At 32.5% G+C, this 24,457-nt stretch overlaps 2 protein-coding genes across 2 annotated transcripts; one reads left to right on the top strand and one right to left on the bottom strand.

Annotated features, from left to right (window-relative positions):
* Positions 1-3,657: 3,657 nt before the first annotated feature.
* Positions 3,658-16,636, bottom strand: LOC140055555 (uncharacterized). The gene is made up of 14 exons (XM_072100891.1): positions 16,557-16,636; positions 15,291-16,068; positions 14,124-14,368; positions 13,363-13,484; positions 11,833-11,932; positions 9,596-9,721; positions 6,913-7,039; positions 6,493-6,623; positions 6,148-6,251; positions 5,880-5,983; positions 5,294-5,371; positions 4,265-4,431; positions 3,937-4,147; positions 3,658-3,809 (listed from the first exon to the last, which is right to left on the bottom strand). The coding sequence occupies exons 2-14, from the start codon at positions 16,036-16,038 to the stop codon at positions 3,658-3,660; spliced, it is 2,415 nt and encodes an 804-aa protein (XP_071956992.1). The 5' UTR covers positions 16,039-16,068; positions 16,557-16,636.
* A 3,454-nt stretch (positions 16,637-20,090) lies between these two features.
* On the top strand, positions 20,091-21,856 carry LOC140055554 (uncharacterized). The gene has a single exon (XM_072100890.1). It carries the CDS (start codon positions 20,285-20,287, stop codon positions 21,854-21,856), a length of 1,572 nt encoding a protein of 523 aa, XP_071956991.1. The 5' UTR covers positions 20,091-20,284.
* Positions 21,857-24,457: the final 2,601 nt, after the last annotated feature.

The raw sequence follows: 24,457 nt of genomic DNA, 5'->3' as shown, positions 1-24,457 counted from the left end.
TGGGCTATTATATTAGATTTTTAAATAGGATTCTCTAAGATAGCTTTTGTTTTTTTATGGTAATAAAAATACTAAATATAATAAAAAGTCATATAATTAAAGTCTTGCAATCATGTTTTTTTTAAAAGTAAATCTTTAAAACATATTTTGTTCTTGCAAATAAAACAATAGTTATTCATACTCTGTTTATACTTTTATTCTTTATTATATATAAAATAATGTCGTCATTTGCATAATTTAAATTGATCTCAGCATTTACTTAAAATTCTAAGCACTCCTCACTCACTGTAAATCAGTAATAACTGTCATAGCCAGATATCCTCTCGCCACAATACAACACTATCTATTTTTAACATTTATTCTATTACTAAATAAGTTAAATGTTCACCATTCAAAATAGCAGCACAATTCATATCTATCAGTACTATTTTTCTGTGGCTTTTTAAGCTGGAAGACTATTAATAAAATTACTATACATTTAGTTGTGAGCTGTTTAGGGCAAGGCTACTGTATTAGAACCACCTAATAAATCTCTTGTAGAACTCGCTGCGAGAGTTGTAGAAATCGCTGCAAGATTCGAACAAATATAGAACTCGCTGCGAGAGTTGTACAAATATAGAAATCGCTGCGAGAGTTGTACAAATATAGAAATCGCTGCGAGAGTTGTACAAATATAGAACTCGCTGTGAGAGTTGTTTGTACAAGTATAGAACTCGCTGCGAGAGTTGTACAAATATAGAACTCGCTGCGAGAGTTGTACAAATATAGAAATTGCTGGGAGAGTTGTACAAATATAGAAATCGCTGCGAGAGTTGTACAAATATAGAAATCGCTGCGAGAGTTGTACAAATATAGAAATCGCTGCGAGAGTTGTACAAATATAGAACTTGCTGCGAGAGTTGTACAAATATAGAACTCGCTGTGAGAGTTGTTTGTACAAGTATAGAACTTGCTGCGAGAGTTGTACAAATATAGAACTCGCTGCGAGAGTTGTACAAATATAGAAATCGCTGCGAGAGTTGTACAAATATAGAACTCGCTGTGAGAGTTGTACAAATATAGAAATTGCTGGGAGAGTTGTTTGTACAAGTATAGAAATTGCTGGGAGAGTTGTACAAATATAGAACTCGCTGCGAGAGTTGTACAAATATAGAAATCGCTGCGAGAGTTGTACAAATATAGAAATCGCTGCGAGAGTTGTACAAATATAGAACTCGCTGTGAGAGTTGTACAAATATAGAAATTGCTGGGAGAGTTGTACAAATATAGAACTCGCTGCGAGAGTTGTACAAATATAGAACTCGCTGCGAGAGTTGTACAAATATAGAATTGCTGCGAGAGTTGTACAAATATAGAAATCGCTGCGAGAGTTGTACAAATATAGAAATCGCTGCGAGAGTTGTACAAATATAGAACTTGCTGTGAGAGTTGTACAAATATAGAAATTGCTGGGAGAGTTGTACAAATATAGAACTCGCTGCGAGAGTTGTACAAATATAGAACTCGCTGCGAGAGTTGTACAAATATAGAAATTGCTGGGAGAGTTGTACAAATATAGAACTCGCTGCGAGAGTTGTACAAATATAGAAATCGCTGCGAGAGTTGTACAAATATAGAAATCGCTGCGAGAGTTGTACAAATATAGAACTCGCTGTGAGAGTTGTACAAATATAGAACTCGCTGCGAGAGTTGTACAAATATAGAACTCGCTGTGAGAGTTGTTTGTACAAGTATAGAACTCGCTGCGAGAGTTGTACAAATATAGAAATTGCTGGGAGAGTTGTACAAATATAGAACTCGCTGCGAGAGTTGTACAAATATAGAACTCGCTGCGAGAGTTGTACAAATATAGAAATTGCTGGGAGAGTTGTACAAATATAGAAATCGCTGCGAGAGTTGTACAAATATAGAACTCGCTGCGAGAGTTGTACAAATATAGAAATTGCTGGGAGAGTTGTACAAATATAGAACTCGCTGCGAGAGTTGTACAAATATAGAAATCGCTGCGAGAGTTGTACAAATATAGAAATCGCTGCGAGAGTTGTAGAAATATAGAACTCGCTGTGAGAGTTGTACAAATATAGAACTCGCTGCGAGAGTTGTACAAATATAGAAATCGCTGCGAGAGTTGTACAAATATAGAAATCGCTGCGAGAGTTGTACAAATATAGAACTCGCTGTGAGAGTTGTACAAATATAGAACTCGCTGCGAGAGTTGTACAAATATAGAAATTGCTGCGAGAGTTGTACAAGTATAGAACTTGCTGCGAGAGTTGTACAAATGTAGAACTCGCTGCGAGAGTTTTACAAATATAGAACTTGCTGCGAGAGTTGTACAAATATAGAAATCACTGCGAGAGTTGTACAAACTCCAACTCCTGCTTTTTGCAACCATAGTCATGGCCTTTTAAATCTCGCACCTTTAATTCAAATGTATTTATATTCGTTTCTCATAAGTAAAAACAGCCTATACCAATACATCTATTTTTAAAACAAACCAAATATAAGTTACAGTATTCTAATATCCTTTTTGACCAGTATGAACACAATGTACAGCTGGTTCTAAAGCTCTGTCTATACTATCAAACTTTATGGTTAGTATATGTGCCCATTTATAGACATGATGATGTCATATCACTACCATATTTGGGCACATTACACTTTTTTTGACAAAGTTTAAAGTACTCTAATTAAAAAAAATCTATTAATTACTGGTACATCTGTACCTTTCAGCCAATTAAGTACTACATTAAGTACTACATTAAGTACTACATTAAGTTTTTTTTAGGCCTATGACTGACTTATTTATAAGTGCCATCAGCACCGATTTCAGCTAACATGACAAACAATTAAAATATTAAAAAATAGATAGGACTTTAAGAATTTAAAACTAAGCACAGACAAAAAAATATGTATTATAATACTGTACATTTCATGTAATTAATTTAACTTAGTTGGGTAATTATCATATCTTTTATAATCTTTAGAAATTAAATAAAAACAAATACAATTATTTGTAAATATTTGTATAATACTGTATATACAATTTGATAAAGGTAAACAATATTTTATTTTAAAGCTCTGTCTACACTATTAAACTTATGTGACAAAAAATGCGATGTGCCCATATGGACATGATAATATCACCACCATAATATTTGGGAATATCACTACTATATTTGGGCGCATCACACTTTTTTTGTCCAACTTTGATAGTGTAGACAGAGCTTTAGAATTCCAGTCTGGTTTTGAATACATATCTAAAAACACTTTGTGTTTATTAGGTAATTATTATAATAAATATACTTAAATACATTTCTTTGAACATTTCTCCTTGAATTTAAATAGCAATACGGTTATGGTAACAGAAACAATAAATTGCGTTACATTTTAAGAGATAAAAGAACATTACCAACTAACAGAAGAGGTACCAAAAGTAAATATCATGGTTTTAAGTTCTGTAAAGACAATCTAATTTTGATACACCCATATTAAACAATGTAGGTAAAAATCTTAGCATATTACTGACAAAATGGAGAAAGAAAATTGAGATAAAACTACCCACCTCCCACTAAAATCGCCTAATCACTACAGACACTTGCACTTTTGGTTCTTGATTGTTCCACCCCTAGCATTTCTGAATCGCCCATTGTGAGGTTACATATATGTTCCAATTGACTGGTAGACAGTCAATGCCTCTTCTAACTTTGGTGGTATCTGTTTGAAGAACGCAATCTGATTTTGTAAGAAGATCTCCAGTGATCGCTTGAAGTCTTCAGTCTTCACTTTGTGGAAGTGATTCATTTCGGCTTTAAAAAAAATTGTATAAAAATAATGATATGGTGTTCTTGCTACTACTGTGGCACAGAGTTGGACTGGCACCGCATTGCTTGTATCCCTATGCAAGATACTTTACTTATGTTTGCCTCTCTCTACTCAAGAATATTGGGTATCCAGTTAGATCAAGACACAACTTTGCGCTGATTACTAGCTGCATTAAGGGAATATGTTTACCATTTACTGTATACATACCCATTAGAGCATAAGTGACAACCTGAGCTCTTCTGTGAACCTGGTCAGCATTCTGACTGGTAATCCTGCCATCTTTTACTTCTAATCGACAGTCTTCATCTTTGGAAGTTGTGTCCTGTACAACATAGATTGATATATAGTGATATGACATCATTATGTCAATATATGGGCACATTTATTTGTCACATAAAGTTTGATAGTGTAGACAGAGCTTTAGATTGCATAAACATACCTTGTGGAAACTGATCATATCAGGCAGTGACATAAGTAGGCCCTCGTAATGCTTTAAAAACTCTGCATAGGGCTTGATGTCCAGCTTAGGCTGAGCTGCAAACAGATGTCCCACTGTGGTGTACATTCGGCTGGTGTGTCGCATGGCTGCTGTCAGCTCCTGTGAGCCTGAATATTACAAAAAAACAACTTGGTTGAAGTAAATGTCTATTAAAATATCTTTAAAGCTCTGTCTACTCTTTCAAACTTTATGTGATGTGCCCATATGACATGATGATGTCATATTACTACCATATTTGAGAATATTACTACCATATTTGAGCACAACACACCTTTTTTTGTCAAACTAGTTTGATAGTGTAGACAGAGCTTAAGAACAATAAGGTTAAAGCCCCATTCCCTACGTTTTTTAGATCTAATTTAAGATCACAAACTATATTTAATATAAAAATAATACTATATGGTCCTATTGCGATAACTTTTTTCGTCTTTAAACGGTTAAAAATGTGAAAAATAAGTCGATTCTAATAATTATAGCGGCCCGCTATAAATCCCAAAATGCATTGCGCGCGGATTGATATTTTTGTTTTTCACCTGTAATTCGCCCACTTTTCGATCGATCGTGAGGCCAAAACAAATGGAAGACTCCTAACTTTTCAGCGAAAATACCGGGTTTTCCCCAATTTGTATCAACGGAGTCTGGCAAAAATAGAAAAACAATTAATGCAGCAACTATACAACGTCAGGCTAGGTATATAGGTAGCGTACGATGTTCGTACGTTACCGATGTTTACCAGCTAGGCCTACAAAACTAAGCCTAGCTAGGCTAGGCCTAAGACCGTCCACGAGAGGTCGATCGCCGCGAGCTACTTAGGTAGTGCATTGTTTCTCACTTTTTATCATAATTTACCATAAAACGTACATTTAAGACAAGGAATGACATGGATTAATGTTTTTAAAGTGATATATATGTATTATTTTCCAAAAAACGTCCAAAATTGCAGGGAAGGGGTCTTTAATTTATACATACGCTCTCCTCTATAAAATGCAAACGTCTTTGCTAATGCGTCTAAACTTTTGCCCATGTGGATGAACTGTCTCCTGAAAGCTGCAAGAAATCAAATAAGAAGCTTAAAGCTCTGTCTACACACTCTACACAAATGTGATATGCCCATATGGATATGATGATGACATATTACTACCATATTTGGGCACATCACACTTTTTTTCAACAAACTAGTTTGATAGTGTAGACAGAGCCTTATGAAGAGAAACTCTTCCAAAACCAAATTTTGTTGCAAGATTCTAAAGGATCCAAAGTTATTAATACAATTGCATGCTTAAAACCAGACTTTATGTGAAAAAAAACTCTTGACATTTTTAACTAGCCTGATGCAGAGATGATTTACTATCATTAGAAGCTAGTTGCCAGGAAAGTACAAGAGCAACATGAGCCACCATCACAAGAGAGGTGTGTATTTTCATGCAGGAAATTTCCTCCATGGTACTTTTAAGTTTAAGATTTTAAAAAATATACAGAGCCTTTTGCAGGCAAAGTTTTTGAGAAGAAATGGGTGAAAGATAAGATAAATGAACACAATATTGCCATTACTAACCAGTTTTGTATTTCTTGTTCATTTCCTGCATGGTTTGTTCTGACATCTTTATACTCTCTTCCATGTTTCTTGCAAAGTTGTTGATGTTGTCATGAAATTCTTCCCTGTAAAAAAATGAATAGGAAACCATCTACAGATAGTTTACAACTGAAGTAATAATGCTTATGTATGCGAGTGCAGTAAATGCTACATATTATGGGAGCAGTTTGATAATGTTACACCTGTTTTTCAGTATTATCTGCCATCTTATTATTTTATTTATACTTACACTGCAAATGTCTGTAGGTCATCGTGAGGGCATTTAACCATACTAAAGAAAGCAGCTCCTACAAAGTAGTCCTTCTCTGCTCTCCTCTTTCCACTTTTCCACAACTAAAAAATAAGGGTAAATTTAGTTAGTTTGAATTATGCTATGTGTAAACTTATTACTAGTAACATTTTGGTGTGTGTGAATAGTTATCAAAACAAGTTTAGAAATAAACTTTATAATGGAACACCATATGAAAACTGACTAAATGCAGCTAAAAATAACATCCTATTTTACCGCCGATAATGTTTAATGTTTAATAACATTGAAAATTAGTTCTTAAATAATCAGCGTTTTTTTTCTTACGTTTAAATCTCGACAGAAGAGAAAGTGTTTGAGAACGTCGGACACACATATTATGGGATGTTTGCAGATTCTGTCTAACCATTGTTGTAACTGGCCCATTCGTTGTTGAATGAATGCGTTCTCGTACCGACCTACTTGAAAAAAATAATTTAAAAAAAAAGTATAAAAAAACCAGTACATGGTAAATTATTGTAAAGCTCTGTACACCACAGTATTTAGTTTGACAAAAAAAGTGTGATGTGCTCAAATATGATAGTGATATGCCTAAATATCGTAGTGATATGACATCATCATGTCCGTATATGGTTACATCACATTTTTCATTACATCAAGTTTGATAGTGTACTCAACTAGTTTGCAGAACCAGTACAGCGAGTTTATACTTACTTTTTATATATAATAGAAAAATAGAAAACGTACCTACTATCTGCCGAACTGGCAACGGTGGAACACATAAAAATTTATATTTAACTGCTAGTCTTTCATACAGCCACCAAAACTGCTTATAGCGACGTCGAACATCACCCAAAACATCACCATCTGGATTCTGAAGACCAAGAAAATAAATAAAGTAAAACAAATTTTGCTTCACCATGTATAACTTACTCACTGGTGGATCTAGAAATTTGTCATTGATATGAAAATATGTATAAACACTATTAATATTAATAATAACAATAAAAAAATATAAAATAAAAGATGTATTGTCCCCCAAAAACATGAAAAATAAAGATTAATATAAAATCAGATTTTGAATAAGCCATTTTGCAGTTTTAATAGTTATTCATTTCTGTAGACAAAAATAATGATTTCACTTATAAAACGACATAAACAAAGAACCTTTTTACCCAAAAACAATTTTCTGACAGACATTTTTGATTTAAATTACATTTTTGTCAGAAAAATTTTTTTTTTCCCAATCCAGTTTTTGGTCAAAGTGAATAACTATTATGTGAAATTAAAATGGCATATTCAACAACAAAAAATATATATATTTTTTTAAGGGGACAACAATATATTTTATTTGTAAATTGCTATGGTTATAATAGTTCAACAATTCAGATTATAGGCTCCGTGCCTCACCCCTTCCTGGATATGCCATTGTTCCTTGTTTAAAAAGAAACATGTAAAAAATATAATTTACAAAAATGAACAATTGTAAGTGGTTTAAGTAATCAGACTTGTTTTTAGTTGATGTTTTTGTTGTTTTTTTATTATGTTGACACTAACAGTAAATGTGCACTAACAACACAACCATGTGCCTTTCTATCAAACAAAATCAAATACTTATAACAATACAATTTCTCTTGTGGTGTGAAAAGCCTCTAGTTATTTACCTTTCAACAACCACAGAGAATTAATTTGTTAAGTACTAGGGTTTTGAAATCCTCAGATTTCTATATAACAATTGAGGGTAATCTCTGAACCATAGCATGGCCTTATAGTTCACGCATGGAATACACAGGTGTTGGGGTTGAAAGTTTATCCTGAAAGACGTTTTCATTTATTTAGTTACCTTTTGTTAGTTGATCCCTTTCGATGTACAAAATACAAATTTAATTGATGTATAATAAATCTAAGGAAGATTTCAATCATTATGGAACCATGTCAAATTACTTTGTTTGCAGTTATTTAGCAATCATTACTTGTACATCTTTTACCTTTTGTTAGTTGATCCCTTTCGATGTACAAAATACAAATTTAATTGATGTATAATAAATCTAAGGCAGATTTCAATCATTTTGGGACCATGTCAAATTACTCTACTGCAGTCACTGCAGTAACTAAATTTCATTTACTTTGTTTGCAGTTATTAAGTAAGCATTTTTTTGGTAATTATACACACTGCTTATTGCAGTTACTGCCTCAAACCTCTAGATTGGAACAAACTAAAATCATACGTATTAACAAAAATTGTAGTTACTGCAGTAACTGCAGTAGAATAATTTTAACAGGATCCCAAATATAATTCAGTAAAAAATGTAATAACATTTGTTTTTGTACTTTATCAGGATTGAAAGTGCACGTTCTTGAAATCGGGTCTCTTTTGATAATGGGTAAATAAAATGACACTATTTGCAAACTATAGTAGGCCTGGTGCAACATGAATCCGCACATACGGATGTACAGCTATGATAAGCTTTGAAACTTCCTCTACCATTTTGAATACCTGTTAATTTTACTTGAAACAATTGGCAGACTGCCAACAAGGTTTCCTATTTTCTTTGAAGTAAAATAAAATGTTGAGATCATTTATAGAAATAGAATACTTCTTCTTCCCAAGACTCCTAGTCTAGAGCATTTATTTACACAGCACATAGGCCGAATACTGTGTACGATGTCTATGATGTGTTAATAAGAATTACCTAATGCTGATTTGACCACTATGGAACTTAAGTGGTAAAATTTAGTTTCCATATTTTGTATCCAGGCAATTATACGGATGGCATATATCCCATGGGATTGTTTTATTTTGATACCATACAAAATTTACATAGAACTAATAAAGACACTATTCATTGCCATGGTACGAGAGATAACCCTCTCAATTTATATACATACAGGAATATTTAGTATCCTGTACATAAAAACATTAGTGATGCAGTACAGTGTTCAGTGTAAATTTGTTTTTTTTACTGTTCACCACAAAACCCTTTTTCCTAGTAATGTTTAACTTACTGTCATCCCCAAAGCTTGATACCTCATTGTATACCTCATTTATATCTCATTTTATACCTCATTTACAAACGAACCCAATTACCATGATGACTTCCTTTAAGATAGCGACATTTTCAGATTGTGAACTTTTAAGATTGCAACCTTTTCAGATTGCGACATTTTCTTTTTTTATAGACTTTTTTTTCCAATTTATTTACACTATTTCATATTTTTGCAATTTTTTCTATAAGCAATGAGGAACTCTTTCAACTCCACTCCCTATAAGCCTCAAATGAGACTTAGTTTATAAGCATGATAAATTATAAAATAGTTTATCCATATTGTAATTGGCAAATTACTCGCTGTTGGATGCAAAGAAAAGATATAAAGAAATCCTTCAAAAAATAATTAGAATATTTTGAAAAAATAATAAAAGTCTTCTAACCAAGGTTGTAATTTGGTAAGTCATAAAAGTCTTGATGCCCCGAAACTTGCTGTCTTTGCGCGGACATTTCACAACACAGCTGTAAGGACGAACCGTCTGTTTCCACTGTGGACCTTCTGAGGTTTCCTAAAGAATAGAAAAGTTTTATTCAGTCCAACCATGGAGGTATAAAAATAGATAACTCCATGGTCCAATGCTCGTCGCATTGCTTGTGTACTTAGGCAAGAGACTTAGGTTGCCTCTCTCCACCCAGGTTTACAGATGGGTAGGAGCAAAACACAACTGCACTATGGGAATGTGTTTCCATTCATGTTTGATCAAAAAATAATTGGAGTAATATGTGAAGCGCTTAGAGGTTATATGGATGAAGCGCTATGTAAGAATGACATACTATTATTATCATACAGTATACAGTACATCAATCGTCAGTCTTACAATGTCACAGTAGTATAGGCTAAGTATTTGGTTGAGCAAGAGCAGTTAAATATGTTCAGGCCTATATTGCTTGCTCCTGGAAAGACTGTGCTTAAATCATTATATACTGTATACAATAATTGCAAGTGCTACTACCAGTTGTGTAACGCATGGGGCAAAGGCCCTTGGTTTAGCACTCCTAAGGAGCCCTCCAATGCTGGGTTGCATTGGGGCTGCTCATACACTGGGGTTCATTAACCTCTGGGCCTCTTGGTTTAGCCAGTGAGCGCTCATAGTCATTACGCCACCAACTACTGCATGCAATATAATACCCTTAGGGCTTGATTCATAAATTTTTTAATACATTTTTTTTTAAATAGTTAATAAATAATCCACTAAACATTGTGACCTTTACAAAATACAGTGCTGTAAATATACTGTAGCATATCTTATTATTACCAAGCTTTTGCATCAATTTGGGACACTTCTATTGAGAAAAAAACTCCTATTAAGGGGACACTTGCCTGTGAAACAAACAAGAGATAATAATATACTTTAACACTATGGCCAACTCCTACAGGGGTTACTGTAATTATTAACTTTCAATCATTAGTACTGTAGGCCTACTGTAATAGCTTCCATTCATTAGTTACATGTCACGTACTGTACTGTACCTTATGTGAATTCGGTTGATTAAATTATTAAGTGGTGCGGGTAGGTAGGATGGATGACCGTGGGAAGGGAAATTTCCCAATTTATAATACATAATTGCTAGTGGGTCAGTAACTTTTACTACTCTGGGGTCCTAGACTACTATAATATGCTCCACTGGGACTTGTTTGTATAATTCTATCATTAACATCTATGATTTCATTTTACGAGACACCAATGTGTAACCAACTACTAGCTACTAAATTATGTGCTATCATACTTTGACTGGTTCTTAGGTCACCTAATCCATAAATTGCTTTTTAAGTGCAGCACAAGTGAATCACCAGGACCACTTAATAATACTCCTGACATTTCAAACTAAATAACCCTTACAAATTAGTTTCCAACTATCAAGCCACCGCAAAATGCTTTAAAATATAAACTACAATTACAGTCATCCATGTTAAGTCCAATCCGCCATAAAAACCACAACATATTTTCTTTACACTATTTTAGTTTGTTATAAAAAAAATATTTTTTTAGAGAAAACTCCAGTTCAGCTAAATAATAAGTAAATTGAAGTTGAAATCAACAAAACAAAAAAAAAATAGAATTATGGTCATCCATATCAAGACTCTTCTACCATAAAAACCACAACATATTTTATTTATTTATTTTATTTTAATTTTATTTTTTTATATACAAAAATTCTTTTAGAGAAAACTACAGTTTCAACTAAATAAGAATAATATATTGAAGAAGTTGAAATCAGCCAAAAAAAAAATATGCAAAAACGAGATTATGAACAAGAAAGACATAGTAAAAATTAAATTTTAAAAAAAAAAACTTAAAAAATAATTTGTTATTGAATACAGTTATTATAATAGTAAAATTAATAATGTATAGTACAGTAGTACTACAGAAGAATTGCTTTTAGTTACAATACAGCAGCTACTATATTTAAAATCTATATAAAAATATATATTTTTTAATTAATCCTAAATACAGTTACTGTAACATGGATTTGAGTATATACCTTTTTATAATTTCCATTATTAAAAATTCCAAACATGAAAGGAAGGGGATTAGAATTTAAGCCAATGAATGACCTGTTTTCCTGTCACATGCCTCGTCTAAAGCTATCAATGAGATAGTAGATTAATTAAACTCACCACAACAACAGCTGAGAATGCATCACTGACTTTGTCAGATTTGTTTTCGTTGTCCATTAAGTAAGCATCACCTCCAGTTCTTGAGAACACTGAAAATTTACTTTAAAAATAGAGCGGAAGACTAGTTAACATCAGTTATTCGGATTACCGTATTTATTCAAATAAAATCCCTGGGACGTTATTGTTCACAAGGCTTGTTAGCGGGGGTTTATTCGAGGGAGGCGTTTATTCGGGGGAGGTTTTTTTAGTGTAATGTCATCTATAATCAAATAAATACCTGCTAAAATACAACACATTTAATATCGAGAAGTGATAAAATCAAAGAATATATATTTTCCCTGTTACAGTAATATTGTCCATGTGGTAGGGCGCCGCCATAAGTGTGGATGTATCTGGGATGTATACAACTTTTTGTGACGGTTTCACTAATCAAAGGCTGGACCACCGGTAGTATTTTCATGATAAAAAATGTTATCAACTACATACCAACATCATGTTAAATACTATTTGGATATTTAATTGTTCGTTTTATGCAATTTATTTAGTAAAAACTGCCATATAAACAGTTTGCTTTATCAACCGGGCGCTCGATAGCGTGACCGGGCGTGTTGGTGTTTACGCGTTTTCACGAAAGATAGTTTAATAATATTCCTATATTTAACTTGTTTCTGGTAAAACAAATAAATGTTAATGACATTTAACATTTTGTCCTATTAATAACATGTATTTTATACTAATTTATATCATAAAAACAATACTTAATTTACTGGGGCGTAGAGTAGTACACGGCAATGGTAAAGAATAGGCCGTGTGAGTAACAATTCGTTGATTTTTGGTGTTGCTGTGTTAGGCCTTTTTTGTGAACTAACTTAGCATGATAGTAAATAATTGTTTGTAAAAGTGAATGTACACTAGTTTGTTAATTAATGTATTATAAAATAGTTTACAATTTCAAAAACTATTATCATAATTCTATTTAATGTGACATGTATAATTATTAATATCTATTAAATCAAGTCTTATTTAGTATTTATACATCCGGCCTAATGAGGGCGGGCATCACTCACTGGAGCTCTCTGTTACAAATTTCTCATGCAAAAATCGCGGAATACTCATTCTTGTGATATATATTCTTTGATAAAATACAGTAAAAATTGCTGGGTACTACAAATATATATACAAATATTGTGTAAGCATGCATGTGGTGGAGCTAGACGTTTATCCGAGGGGGGTGGGAGGTCGTTCTATGGAAGGACAATATATCTCTAATGACATGATCATGTAATAGAAAGTGCCATCATTTAATTAACACTTGCATTGTGTGTTATCTAATAATAATTCCATTGACATTTGTTGGCTAGTACTTGAACCAAAAGAAAAATTCAATTATTTTTTATATAATTTAGAATATGGCTGTGATAGCAAATAGTGAACAATCAGTAATTATTTTACCAACCATCAAAAATGTATTTTGTGTAAAAGTGTTCGATAGTTTTAACCTTTTAATACTAGTACTACAATAACACATACTTGGTTAAACTTTTAATTTTTCTGACTGATCCAGATCTCATAACACTGCTTGTTCTGCGTAGTGTTCCTCGTTTCGGATTGGACAATCCAAAGTTTCCTTGGCCTCGCATTTTTACAGGAGTCTGTGTAAATAAAGTCACGATTTTAGATTCTAATCAAAACAATGTACAATCTGATACTGGTGTTTATTAGTGATCACATTTCATAGTCTTGCTGAATTTTTCAGATCATTTGCCTATTAATTAAGACATTGATTTGGGAAGCCAGTTCGGTATTCAATGAAAATATATATTTTACCTAAACTAACTAAATATAGAACATGACATGAAAATAAACATCAAAGTTACTAACAAACAAACAAAAGGTGAACAAGAATATTTATATAAAAAAAAATATTTTTCAAAATGATTACATAATATAAAACAAAACAAATTACATTATTAAAAGTAATGGTTGAAGAATAATTGTACTATCATTATTATCATTATTATTATTGTATTATTAAAAATGGTTTAAAAAAGAAAACAAATTATGGAAACCATCATAAGAAAAACAATAAGAAAAGTCAAACGAAATTGATAATGATATTGAATCTCATGTTATATATATTGAACGTATATTATGAATATTGAATAAATGACCTTTCAATAAAATAAAACTTTCAACAAAAATGCCTGGAGCATTTCAAAATCTAATTTTTCAAATTTTGTTTATAGCATTTTTAAAATAACTCAATTACAAAAATTAACAAAAAAACTCACTGGTTTCGGTTTAGATGAATTTGAATTCACATTAACATTCTGATAAATCTGACTGTCTTGATCGTCCCAATCGTCTGACCAATTATCTTCCTCGTCATCATCAACATCCTCCTCCTCTTCGGAGGAATTGTTGTTGACATCCGCATTACCGTTAGAGGATAACGCATGCTGGTAAACGTGTTGCAGGTTATCTGGAATCTCGCAGTAGTCGCGTCTGGCTAGCGTTATTGCTCCGTCAGGTCGCTCTAAAAATAAAAGAAAACACTAAATATTTAAAAAAAAAAAAAAAAAGACGAGCATTTCAACTTCTACGATAACATTTATTGATAATGAGTGTAAATTAAAAAACTATGCATATAATATTTTGATAATGTTTTTTTCCCATTAAATACAGTTAAATAGAACAGACAGTCGTTAATGAATGAGATTGTTTTCTTTTCATAGTAAACTGTATTTTATATAGTGTCTAGTATAGAACAATCCACTTTCCTCAACATATCATGGGTTTTGTTATTAGGGTGGGTAGCTTTATAATCAGTGAGTCACTGACTGTTATCTATTGTACACAGACAAAGGCAAGTTAACACCCAGAAACATATACAAATCAATAATCATTAACTAAATACCTTCCATAATAAAGTGAAACCATACTATTGTATTGTGTATAACAATAAAATGCAGTGAGACTTTATATTTTAATAATGGATATAACATGGCTACCTCCCTCCCATGTCTCTCGATAATCGCGCGGAAAATCTTGACATTTTGAGTGATCTCCAATCTCCTGAACACTAAGAAACATGTAGTGTACCATTTACTATTAAAGTTAGTAGGCCAAAAATATGTGGGCAAAAACATTGTATGTATACATAATAAAGAGAAAATATTAAAGAAAAAAATTATAATGTTCATTATCTTGGTTTCAAAGCACTGGGGATGATTGAGAGGCCATGTGAAAATATTCTGCAGTTACTGCAGTACTGTATACATTTCGTTTACTCTTTAATCTGTTTGAAACTATTCAGCAAGATTTTAGGGTAATCATACCGTTTATTGCAAACAAAACCATAATGCAGTAAAAAAAGTTGTTACTGCAGTAACTGCAGTAGAATATTCATTTATACATGATCACTTTCTTAATGTGAATTGTAAATTAACAATCTTTACCTTGTATACAGCCAAAGCCATATAAACACTCTATGACATCTTCTTTGTTAACATCACTATAAGCCAAATATGAAACAGATCTTGGCTCTAACTCACTAAGTCGTTTGAAAAAATCATCGCTTTTCTTTAAAAGTTCTCTAAACATTGCTTCGTTTCCAATATTTCTTGAAACAAGAGCCGTTTCCATCGCGGCAATTTGTTCAGATATGTAGGTAATTTCACGCTGATGTCTTTTGCGTTCTTTTTCAAATTCCGAAAATTTCCTACTTTCCACAGTTTCAAGTTCTTTAAAAACGAGGCTTTTACGTTGCATAACCTCGTTGATCATTGCATCAAAAGATTTCTCAATTTGTTTTTTAATTTCTGAGTTTTTCTTTCGTAATTGTTCACGATAGTACGTATTGTCTTTCACATGGCTCATTTTATCTCGTAAAAGATGCATATTTTCAGCTAAGCTATTTCTGAGTTCGCTGGTCTTTGAATCCACGGCGCTATCCATCTTATGAGCGTCGAGTAGCCGCATAATTGTGATGTTATGCGGGAAAGCGGTAACTCCGGAGTGAGTTAACTGATGCCAGACTCGACATTCCGGACATTCTACCACATCGTCCATCTTTTTCGCAATGTTTTTCAGACATAGTATACAGTATGTGTGTTGGCAGGGCAAGAGCTTTGGAAGTCTGTCACAACCGTTAAAAAGTTGTAGACATATTGGACATTCTAATAACTTAGTAACACTTTCTGCCATCTTTACAGAATCACATAACCTATAGTAGGCCTAGAAGGAAAATTAATTTTAAAAGATAAATACAATCCTTTAATATTGATATATAATATATATATATATAATATTGGACATTCTTTTTTATCTAACATAACACTCGCCTTACTAACCAATGAAAAACCTCTATTCTGGGGATTTAAATTAAATTATTAATGACAGCTCTGGGAAAATGTGTTATTAAATCAATTCCATAGTAGGCCTATTGGATTTCTGGCAATGCTGAAGCCAGACAAGAAAAGGTATGAGTACCTAAAAACCAGGTCATTTAAATCACATACGACAGACTACAGAGACATTTTTTGAGCCAGAGAGGGGTGTCACTGTCAGTCTTACTATCACCTGCCTTCCGCCAACCAAAATCTTTACCTGTAGGCAGGCACTTATCGCATCAAATGCAGAAACTATCTAGCTATTTTCTGACCGTTACTTTACAACAACACAACGTTTAATTACTTGTCTAAGAACCATTGTTCCGTACTTACATAAAATTACGTGAAAACACCAATTAACTACTCGACATTTGTCAAACTTTCGTCTTGCTTGCACTGCTCTTCCAACTATACATTTTTTGTTTGTTTTGTTTTCCACATTTGCAAACTGGTAGTAAGCTAAGCGCCCTCTATAGTTAGCAAGTAAGTAACCTCAATGGTAATTTGTTTGGAAACTTTGTACAAGTGTTACAAAGCAGCCCAAGATATCAGAAAAGTATGAGCATCTGTAATTTTTCGTATAATATAGTTTACTGCATTCAAATGGTTATTATTATATATGTATTCCAAAGAAATTAGTTTTTTTAAATGTTATGAATTGAATGTTATATCACGGGCATTTCACATCGAAAGTGTCAGGTCGTCGTTCGGTTTTTTTCGGAATGCAACAGAACAGGAATTTTATTTACATAAATAATTCAATATTGGGCCGGAATTAATACTTGATTAAGCAGAAACAGTGCCACCATTCTAAGGGTTAAGTGTAGGTAAATAAATAAAAACAATTTAACACAAGTTGACCAAATGTTTTGTCTGTGAGAGTTCATCTTTCATGTATCGTTCCACAGGTAAGAACCTTTTTATTTTAGCCTATACTTTATACAGTATTTACGACTATTTACAAATTGCATGATTTTAATGTTTAGTAGGCCTAGTTAGGCCTAACTAATACGCTACGAGATTAAACATCTCTAATTGATCGTTCCGCAGGTAAGAACATTTTTATTTTTGCCTATAGGCTACTTACAATATATTACCATAGATCTTTCTCCATGATATTATTACGAGTATATTTACAAGCAAAATTGCATGATTGTAATTTTTAGTAGTTTAGGCCTAACTATTAGTAATTATACGCAATAAGCTATTTCACGTAGGTAATCATCTCTCATTGATCGTTCCGCAGGGCCATTGATCACCGGTACACAAAAAAATATAGCCCATAGGCTTACCTACAGTACATCGGTCCTGTTTTGTTGTTAACGTTCACACGTCGATTGGATAGAAGAGTAAAAGCATAAAATGGCAAGCCTATCACTACCAGATAACGACCCTGTAAGAACTTTTGTTAAAAATCTTACGGAATGTCGAATGTGCTTTGGAGAAATGGAACAGCCTAAATTTCTTCAGTGTGGACATTCGTTTTGCCTGTCATGTCTACATCAGCAATATGAAGCAGCAAATGAACAGAACGAATGGAACCAAGTTGTTTCTAATACTATTCTGTGTGCTATGTGCAGAACACCAACATCAATTCCTGCTGGCCTAGGTGCACTCCCTGTCTCTTTTGTGATTGAAAATGCAAAGGAACATTTGAAATCTGCCGAAAATCTTGCTGAAGTTAAAAAATGCAGAAACGAATTATTAAAAAAAGAGAACAATGAATTAAGGGAAGAACATAACAGTATTCTGATATCATATCAAATACAGCTTGAACATGTACAATCGCAACTTGTACAAGATCAAATGAAAATAGAGAATTTGGAGGCCGAGAATGAAAGATTAAAAATAGAAAATAGCAAAACTATTTTACCAAAACAATTATGGTGGCTAAACTTAAAAAGAATGATAAACACAGGTCTAAATAATGAAATTAAAATGATGGCCATGGTAATAATTAAATCTTTTATTTTAGTCATTTTAATATACAAGTTTTTCTTTGTTTTTAAATGGGCGGTTATAATTTGTATTATTACTCTTACTAGTTTTTCTATTGATTCGTTATTCAACTTTTCTAAGACCATACACACTGAATTGTTAATGAAATTAGTAACTGTTTTCCTGCAAATCTTAAACCTGGCTTGGCATGGACGACAGGCCCGTAATCGGCAAGTTTAGGAAGTTGAACAACCATGCCGTTTCAAAAGCAGGCTCCTCCCATCGGCACAAATATATTTAGCTGATCAACGTAATGGTACTGATAATACTGAATATTAATCTTTATATCGTTTTAGCTCTGTAATATAAATTTTCTCTGTATACATATTTGTTTTATCATTTCAACACAATATCAACATATTTTCTATAATCTTTTAACCTCAGACTATGTAATATACTTAAATATTCATTGATAGATAGATAGATAGATAGACAGATATAACCTTTATCATATTGCTTATCATTGCAATAAAAGTTGGTTGCCCCCACAAAAGAGGAAAAAGTAGATTGTATAATTTGCATAATACATGTAAATTGTTTTCTTTTTAAACTGTTTTAAAATAGTTATTAAGTAATGCACTATCAATGTTGATATGGCCTATATGCTTAATGCATAATTCCCTACGATCCAAATTCGTAGCACTGAATAATCATGTATGTATCTGACGCCTATAAAACAATTGAATACAAAATATGTTTAAATTTAAAATCATGGACCTCGTGTCATTAAAGTGTTAAAATGTGAATCTGAAATGAACAAGTGTAATATATTTTGTTTTAAGGCTGTGCCGAAGTTAAGCTCATTGTTAATATAATTAATAAAATATTGTAATCAATTCGTGTGGTAGGCCTATACCGTCGATTTCCAGTTTAAATTGCTCTTTGTTGGTATACTCACTATTGTATACTACATTTATATCTAAAACAAAAAAACTCCTCCACCTTAAGCTGTTTATCCACAACGATATTTTTCTAGGGGCTTCATTGAGGCTAACCAGAGGAAAAATTATTTCTGTACAATAATTTGGGCCAGATTCAAATTAGTAAAAGATAGACACAGCCACAGCATTTCCATGACTGGCAATTCCCAAAGCTTTTGAGGTCAACTATAAAGAAAATGTTTTTTATAAATATTTTGATATAATTATTTCAATATTACCATATCAATATTTGAGCTAACGATAACTTAGAACACGATTAGTAAGCGTATTACAAATAATTACGCAGTTGCATGAATAGATAATTAAATGATTATATATTAATTAAACATTACGAAATATTGAACTTTGGACATCATTGACAGAAATCATTCAATTATTTAGATGAAATCATATAAACGTTACAATAATAATGTCCGAATCTTTTGTATCATGTAGTTATAAAAATATACGGTGGGTCATACAAATTTTATTTATAAAGGTTTTGTTATAAGGTACGGTAATGTACATAAATTTGATTAACAAAGTGTTTTAACTAAAAGTGATACATGCTCGCTGCTTTAACCAAGTTAAGGAAAATTCGTCTTCACGAATGTTACAAAGCTCGAACTTGAAAAAGATCTACAATTAAAATTGTACAATAGAAGGAAAAAGAGAAGGTAGAAAATAATAAAGTGTATTTATTTTGTTTTGTTTTAAAATGAGCGACATACTGTAATACTAAATAGTTTCATAATTTGGTGCTGAGGGCGTAGTTCACTCATTTTTATTGACTTATTTGTATGCAAATAAACCACTATCGCAAACATATGGATTGCAATTAATTGTATGGTTGTTATTTGTTTATTACTCTGAACTTGGGTGGTGTACATCAGGTAAGTTGTGCATTATTATAACGTCGATTACAGAAACAGAAAAATAGCAGAACAGAATGAAATACTGACGTAATAATAATGTCATAATGCCATGTTGAGGGAATAATGCATCACTGCATTTGTATGCAGATAAACCATGCACGTAGACCATACTTTAGATTACAACAGTACATGGTTATTTGTTTATCCTTAAGTGAACTTGGATGGTGTACATCGGGTAAATTATAACGTCGATTACAGAAACAGAAAAATGGCAAGGCAAAAAGACAACGACCCTGTAAGGACATTTGTGGAAAACCTTACTGAATGTTCTATGTGCTTTGAAGAAATGGAACAACCTAAATTTCTCCAGTGTGGACATTCTTTTTGTCTAAAATGCATACGTAAGCAATGTGAGGCAACAAACCAACGGAACCGTGTTTCTACTAATATTGTATGTGCTTTGTGTAGAAAGTCCACCACAATTCCTAGAACAGGCCTAGGGACACTTCCCTCGTCATTTGTGATCGAAGATGCAAAGGGATGCTTGAAAATTGCTGAGGATTTGGGTTTAACTAAGGTTAGGCTCCCTATCTGCGAGAAATCTAATCATCAGAAAGATTTAAACCTATGGTGTGAAACATGCATGGAACTTATTTGTATTATCTGTTGTGATCAGAAATTACATCACATGCATACCCTACATCACGTGACTTTCACTGAAGCGTTCCAGAAATACCGTGACCAAAAATATAGATATGGAAAGAAAATAGCAGAAATGGAAAAAGCTTATACTAATTTGGAGTTGGCACAATCTCAGTGTCAAAAGAAATCGGAATCGTTGGTCAGTGAGATTGACAGTTTAAAAAAGGAAAAAAAGAAAATAGTAAAACGTGAAAAGACGGAACAAAAAAAGCATAAGAACGTTATTAAAAAACATCTAACAGAAACTAGTTCATTGATTGATGAGATTAAGAGTATAGAATTAGAAAGAGATGGAATTGCGGAACGTGCAGAGAGAGATAGAGAATCAAGTAAAAAAGCGCTTAAGGAAAAACAGGACTTACAACATAGATTCGAAATTAAAATTGAATCATTAGTTGATAGGATTGAGAGTATAGAATTAGAAAAAGATGAAATTGCAGAACGTTCACAGGAGAGAGAAGCACAGATTACGTCGATTTATCAAAAAGGGATTGAAAAGGTACAATCTGACCAGCAAGAGTTGCAAGATAGATTGGAAATTGAAATTGAATTATTAGTTGATAGGAACAAGAGTATAGAACTAGAAAAAAGCAAAATTGCAGAAAGTTCACAGGAGAGAGAAGCACAGATTACGTTGATTTATCTAAAAGGGATTGAAAAGTTACAATATGAAAAGCAAGAGTTGCAACATAAATTCGAAATTGAAACTGAATCATTAGTTGATAGGACTAAAAGTATAGAACTAGAAAAAGGCAAAATTGCAAAACGTTCACAACAGAGAGAAGCACAGATTACGTCGAATTATCAAAAAGGGATTGAAAAGGTACAATCTGACAAGCAAGAGTTGCAAGATAAATTTCAAAATAGAATTAAATCATTGGTTTATGAGAATGAAAGCTTACAAACAGAGAAAAATAAAATTATAGAACGTGCTAATAGACGATATAAAATGATAACGAGAGAATTCCATGAGGAGCGACGTACCCGAGTGGTATTGTACCAGAAGGAGCGAAAAAGTTTAGAACTGGAAAACCGGGAAAGCATGGAACGTGAAAGAATATTGAAAAGAGATCAACGTGTCTTGTTATTCATCTTATCTATTATTATTGCTAGTATTGTTTATTATTGTATTGTTTAAAGGTTTGCATGGCGAATAAACACTATTAAAGTTAGTGAGATATTTTCAACGATACTTTATTTTCTTTTTTCTTAATATTATTCAAACTTACTAGTTTTGAGCCGTAAAAAATGGCAGGTTATAGTAAGTATCCATTCAAATCCGTTTTTTCAGGTCTAACCAGAAATCCGCAATACAATACTAGCATGATTACGTCATATAAAGAAAAAGTCCCTTATTTCAGTTAAATATACATACAGTTAAAAGTGATTTGATAATGTATAGGCTACGATTTATTCCTTAATCTGTTTAATGACATTAATGGATTTTCACCAGAAAATGTTAATGTCTTCTTTCCGCTCTCCACCACCACTCTACCATTTCATTTTTGAGAGAAAACTTGTGACAAAACAACGAAAGAAGCATAATTTATTTATGAATATTATGAAATAAACTTTCGACCAACCACATAAACATAATTTATAAAGTATGGACATAACAACACACTATTACATATCCAAGTTTATTCAGTGATTACGCCATTAACAACAAAACACCGTTCAGCATTTGACATATGGGACATTTTGTAAATAACTTTGTCATTAAATTAAAGCGTGTTTAATGCCTAATATTAATATGCCTGTTACGATTTTACATTTTAAAAAGCAGCTGTGCAAAATCAGTTTTCATATTATATGATATCGTGGTTTAATACGTTTACTTATTATTAATTAATTACCAAACATATTTACAGGGATTAAACAATCGCCGCTGTTGCCCATGCGTAATACAGTAATAATAATTTATTGAACGTACGCTTTTAAATCAGCGGCACACTTATAAAGGAACGTTCACTCAAACTAGTTACAAAGAAAAGAAAAATTATAAAAGTACAACATTTAACCTAGGCCTACTGTTACAAAACACCTACATACATTACAATGCTACAAGTATAAATAAGATAACTCAGTACTATTAACAACATACATGGACATGAAATATCAAATATAAGAACCAAAGTGGTAATAATAACAAATATTATATACTTACAAGTAAATAGTTCACACACGCACTAGAGTTAAACGTGTATAGAAGGGATTTAAGGTAATCCTATTTCAGAGTTAAAACTGATTTCCGATGTGACGTCATACCACACACGTATGAATATGACTTATTTAACTCCGAATAGTGAAAAAATCGGCTAAACATAGATGCTCGAAACATTAAATTCATGTTAATACGTAACTTGCTTGCTTGTCTCCTGGATATCAAGCCCAAGAAAACTAAGATAAGTAGGCCTAAGCACTGCAATTTTAATAGTGCCGAATTCAAACACCGCACTGACAAGTCTATATTATTATATTAACTACAACATTGTTTGTAGGCTATTTTTAGAAATGCCCCACGACAACATGTAGGCCTACTGCTTTAAATAATCTTATATATTAAATGAATACATTTAACGTGTTTATCAATATTACTGTGTGATATATATAAATCTAAAACAAAGTAATATACTTGACGATACATACAGTATAAAGTAGAAAACAGATTAAGGGAACACATTCGGGACTAAACTACCTTATTTCACACCTTGCACACACGGTCCGGCGAAACGAACGTCAAGGTTTCGTTTCACAATCGATATGCGCGTAGCCGCGTGAAAACGTTCGATTCGCCGGACCGGAACCGTGTCAGAAAATGTGTAAAAGACCATTTATAGAGGAGGGTGGTTCTACTGTACTAACAATAATTTACAATGTCATAAAACTGATGAGATTTCTTCAGATAATAATCAACATCTGATGATACACTCATATTTGCCACATTATACTTCGAGAAGAGAACACACCGATTGTTTTTACGATGAACAGTAAGTGCGTTGCAACAGGTTTGTTCCAAACACTTCCAAGCGCAGAACACCTTTGACGATTTGTCGCTGTTGTATATTTCAGTTCCTGTAAAACCGGTCGGCGGTTTCAGCTTCATGAATGCTGCGTTTGAATCGTACTTCCATTCTAATACAAAACATACAGTACATTGAAGACATTTAAATATATTTGTAGCCTATATAGTAATTGTAGTGTTCTCATATAATTTAATCGCGTACGGTGCGACGCGACGCGACGGTGAATTTTTGAAAAAAAAAATAAAAAAAATAAATAAATAAATTTAAAAAAACAAAAAAACTCGCCCTATGAAAAGTCAGTACTGTAGATGTATTATACATCAAATACAATATAATACCTACGATTTAGAACACACCAGATATACAACACTAATATATCCCATAGGCCTATCCGAATACAGTACTACTCTGTTTATTTATTTATTTATTTATTATTTTTTTAACTCATGGTTTTTTCTACATCTTTATTACCTTTTGTAATGTATGTATAATGTTTGAAATGGGGGTCAGCCTTAAAGTTCTTTAACTTATTTGACCTCCATCCACACTCACCATCCACACATGTTTCTGTTAATCTAATTTATAATTAATCTATGTTTTATTAGAATGCACAGCTGTATTATTTGATGTGATGGAAAATTTAATAAAACAAACAAACAAACAATGTATTGATACGATTTCTTGTGAGATAAATTGTCTAAAGGTCCGCAATC

The sequence above is a fragment of the Antedon mediterranea genome, chromosome 7 (assembly GCF_964355755.1).
Source record: "Antedon mediterranea chromosome 7, ecAntMedi1.1, whole genome shotgun sequence".
In the NCBI taxonomy this organism is placed as follows: domain Eukaryota; kingdom Metazoa; phylum Echinodermata; class Crinoidea; order Comatulida; family Antedonidae; genus Antedon; species Antedon mediterranea.
Note: the sequence above shows the minus strand (reverse complement) of the source record. Positions and strands in the feature narration are given on the sequence as shown.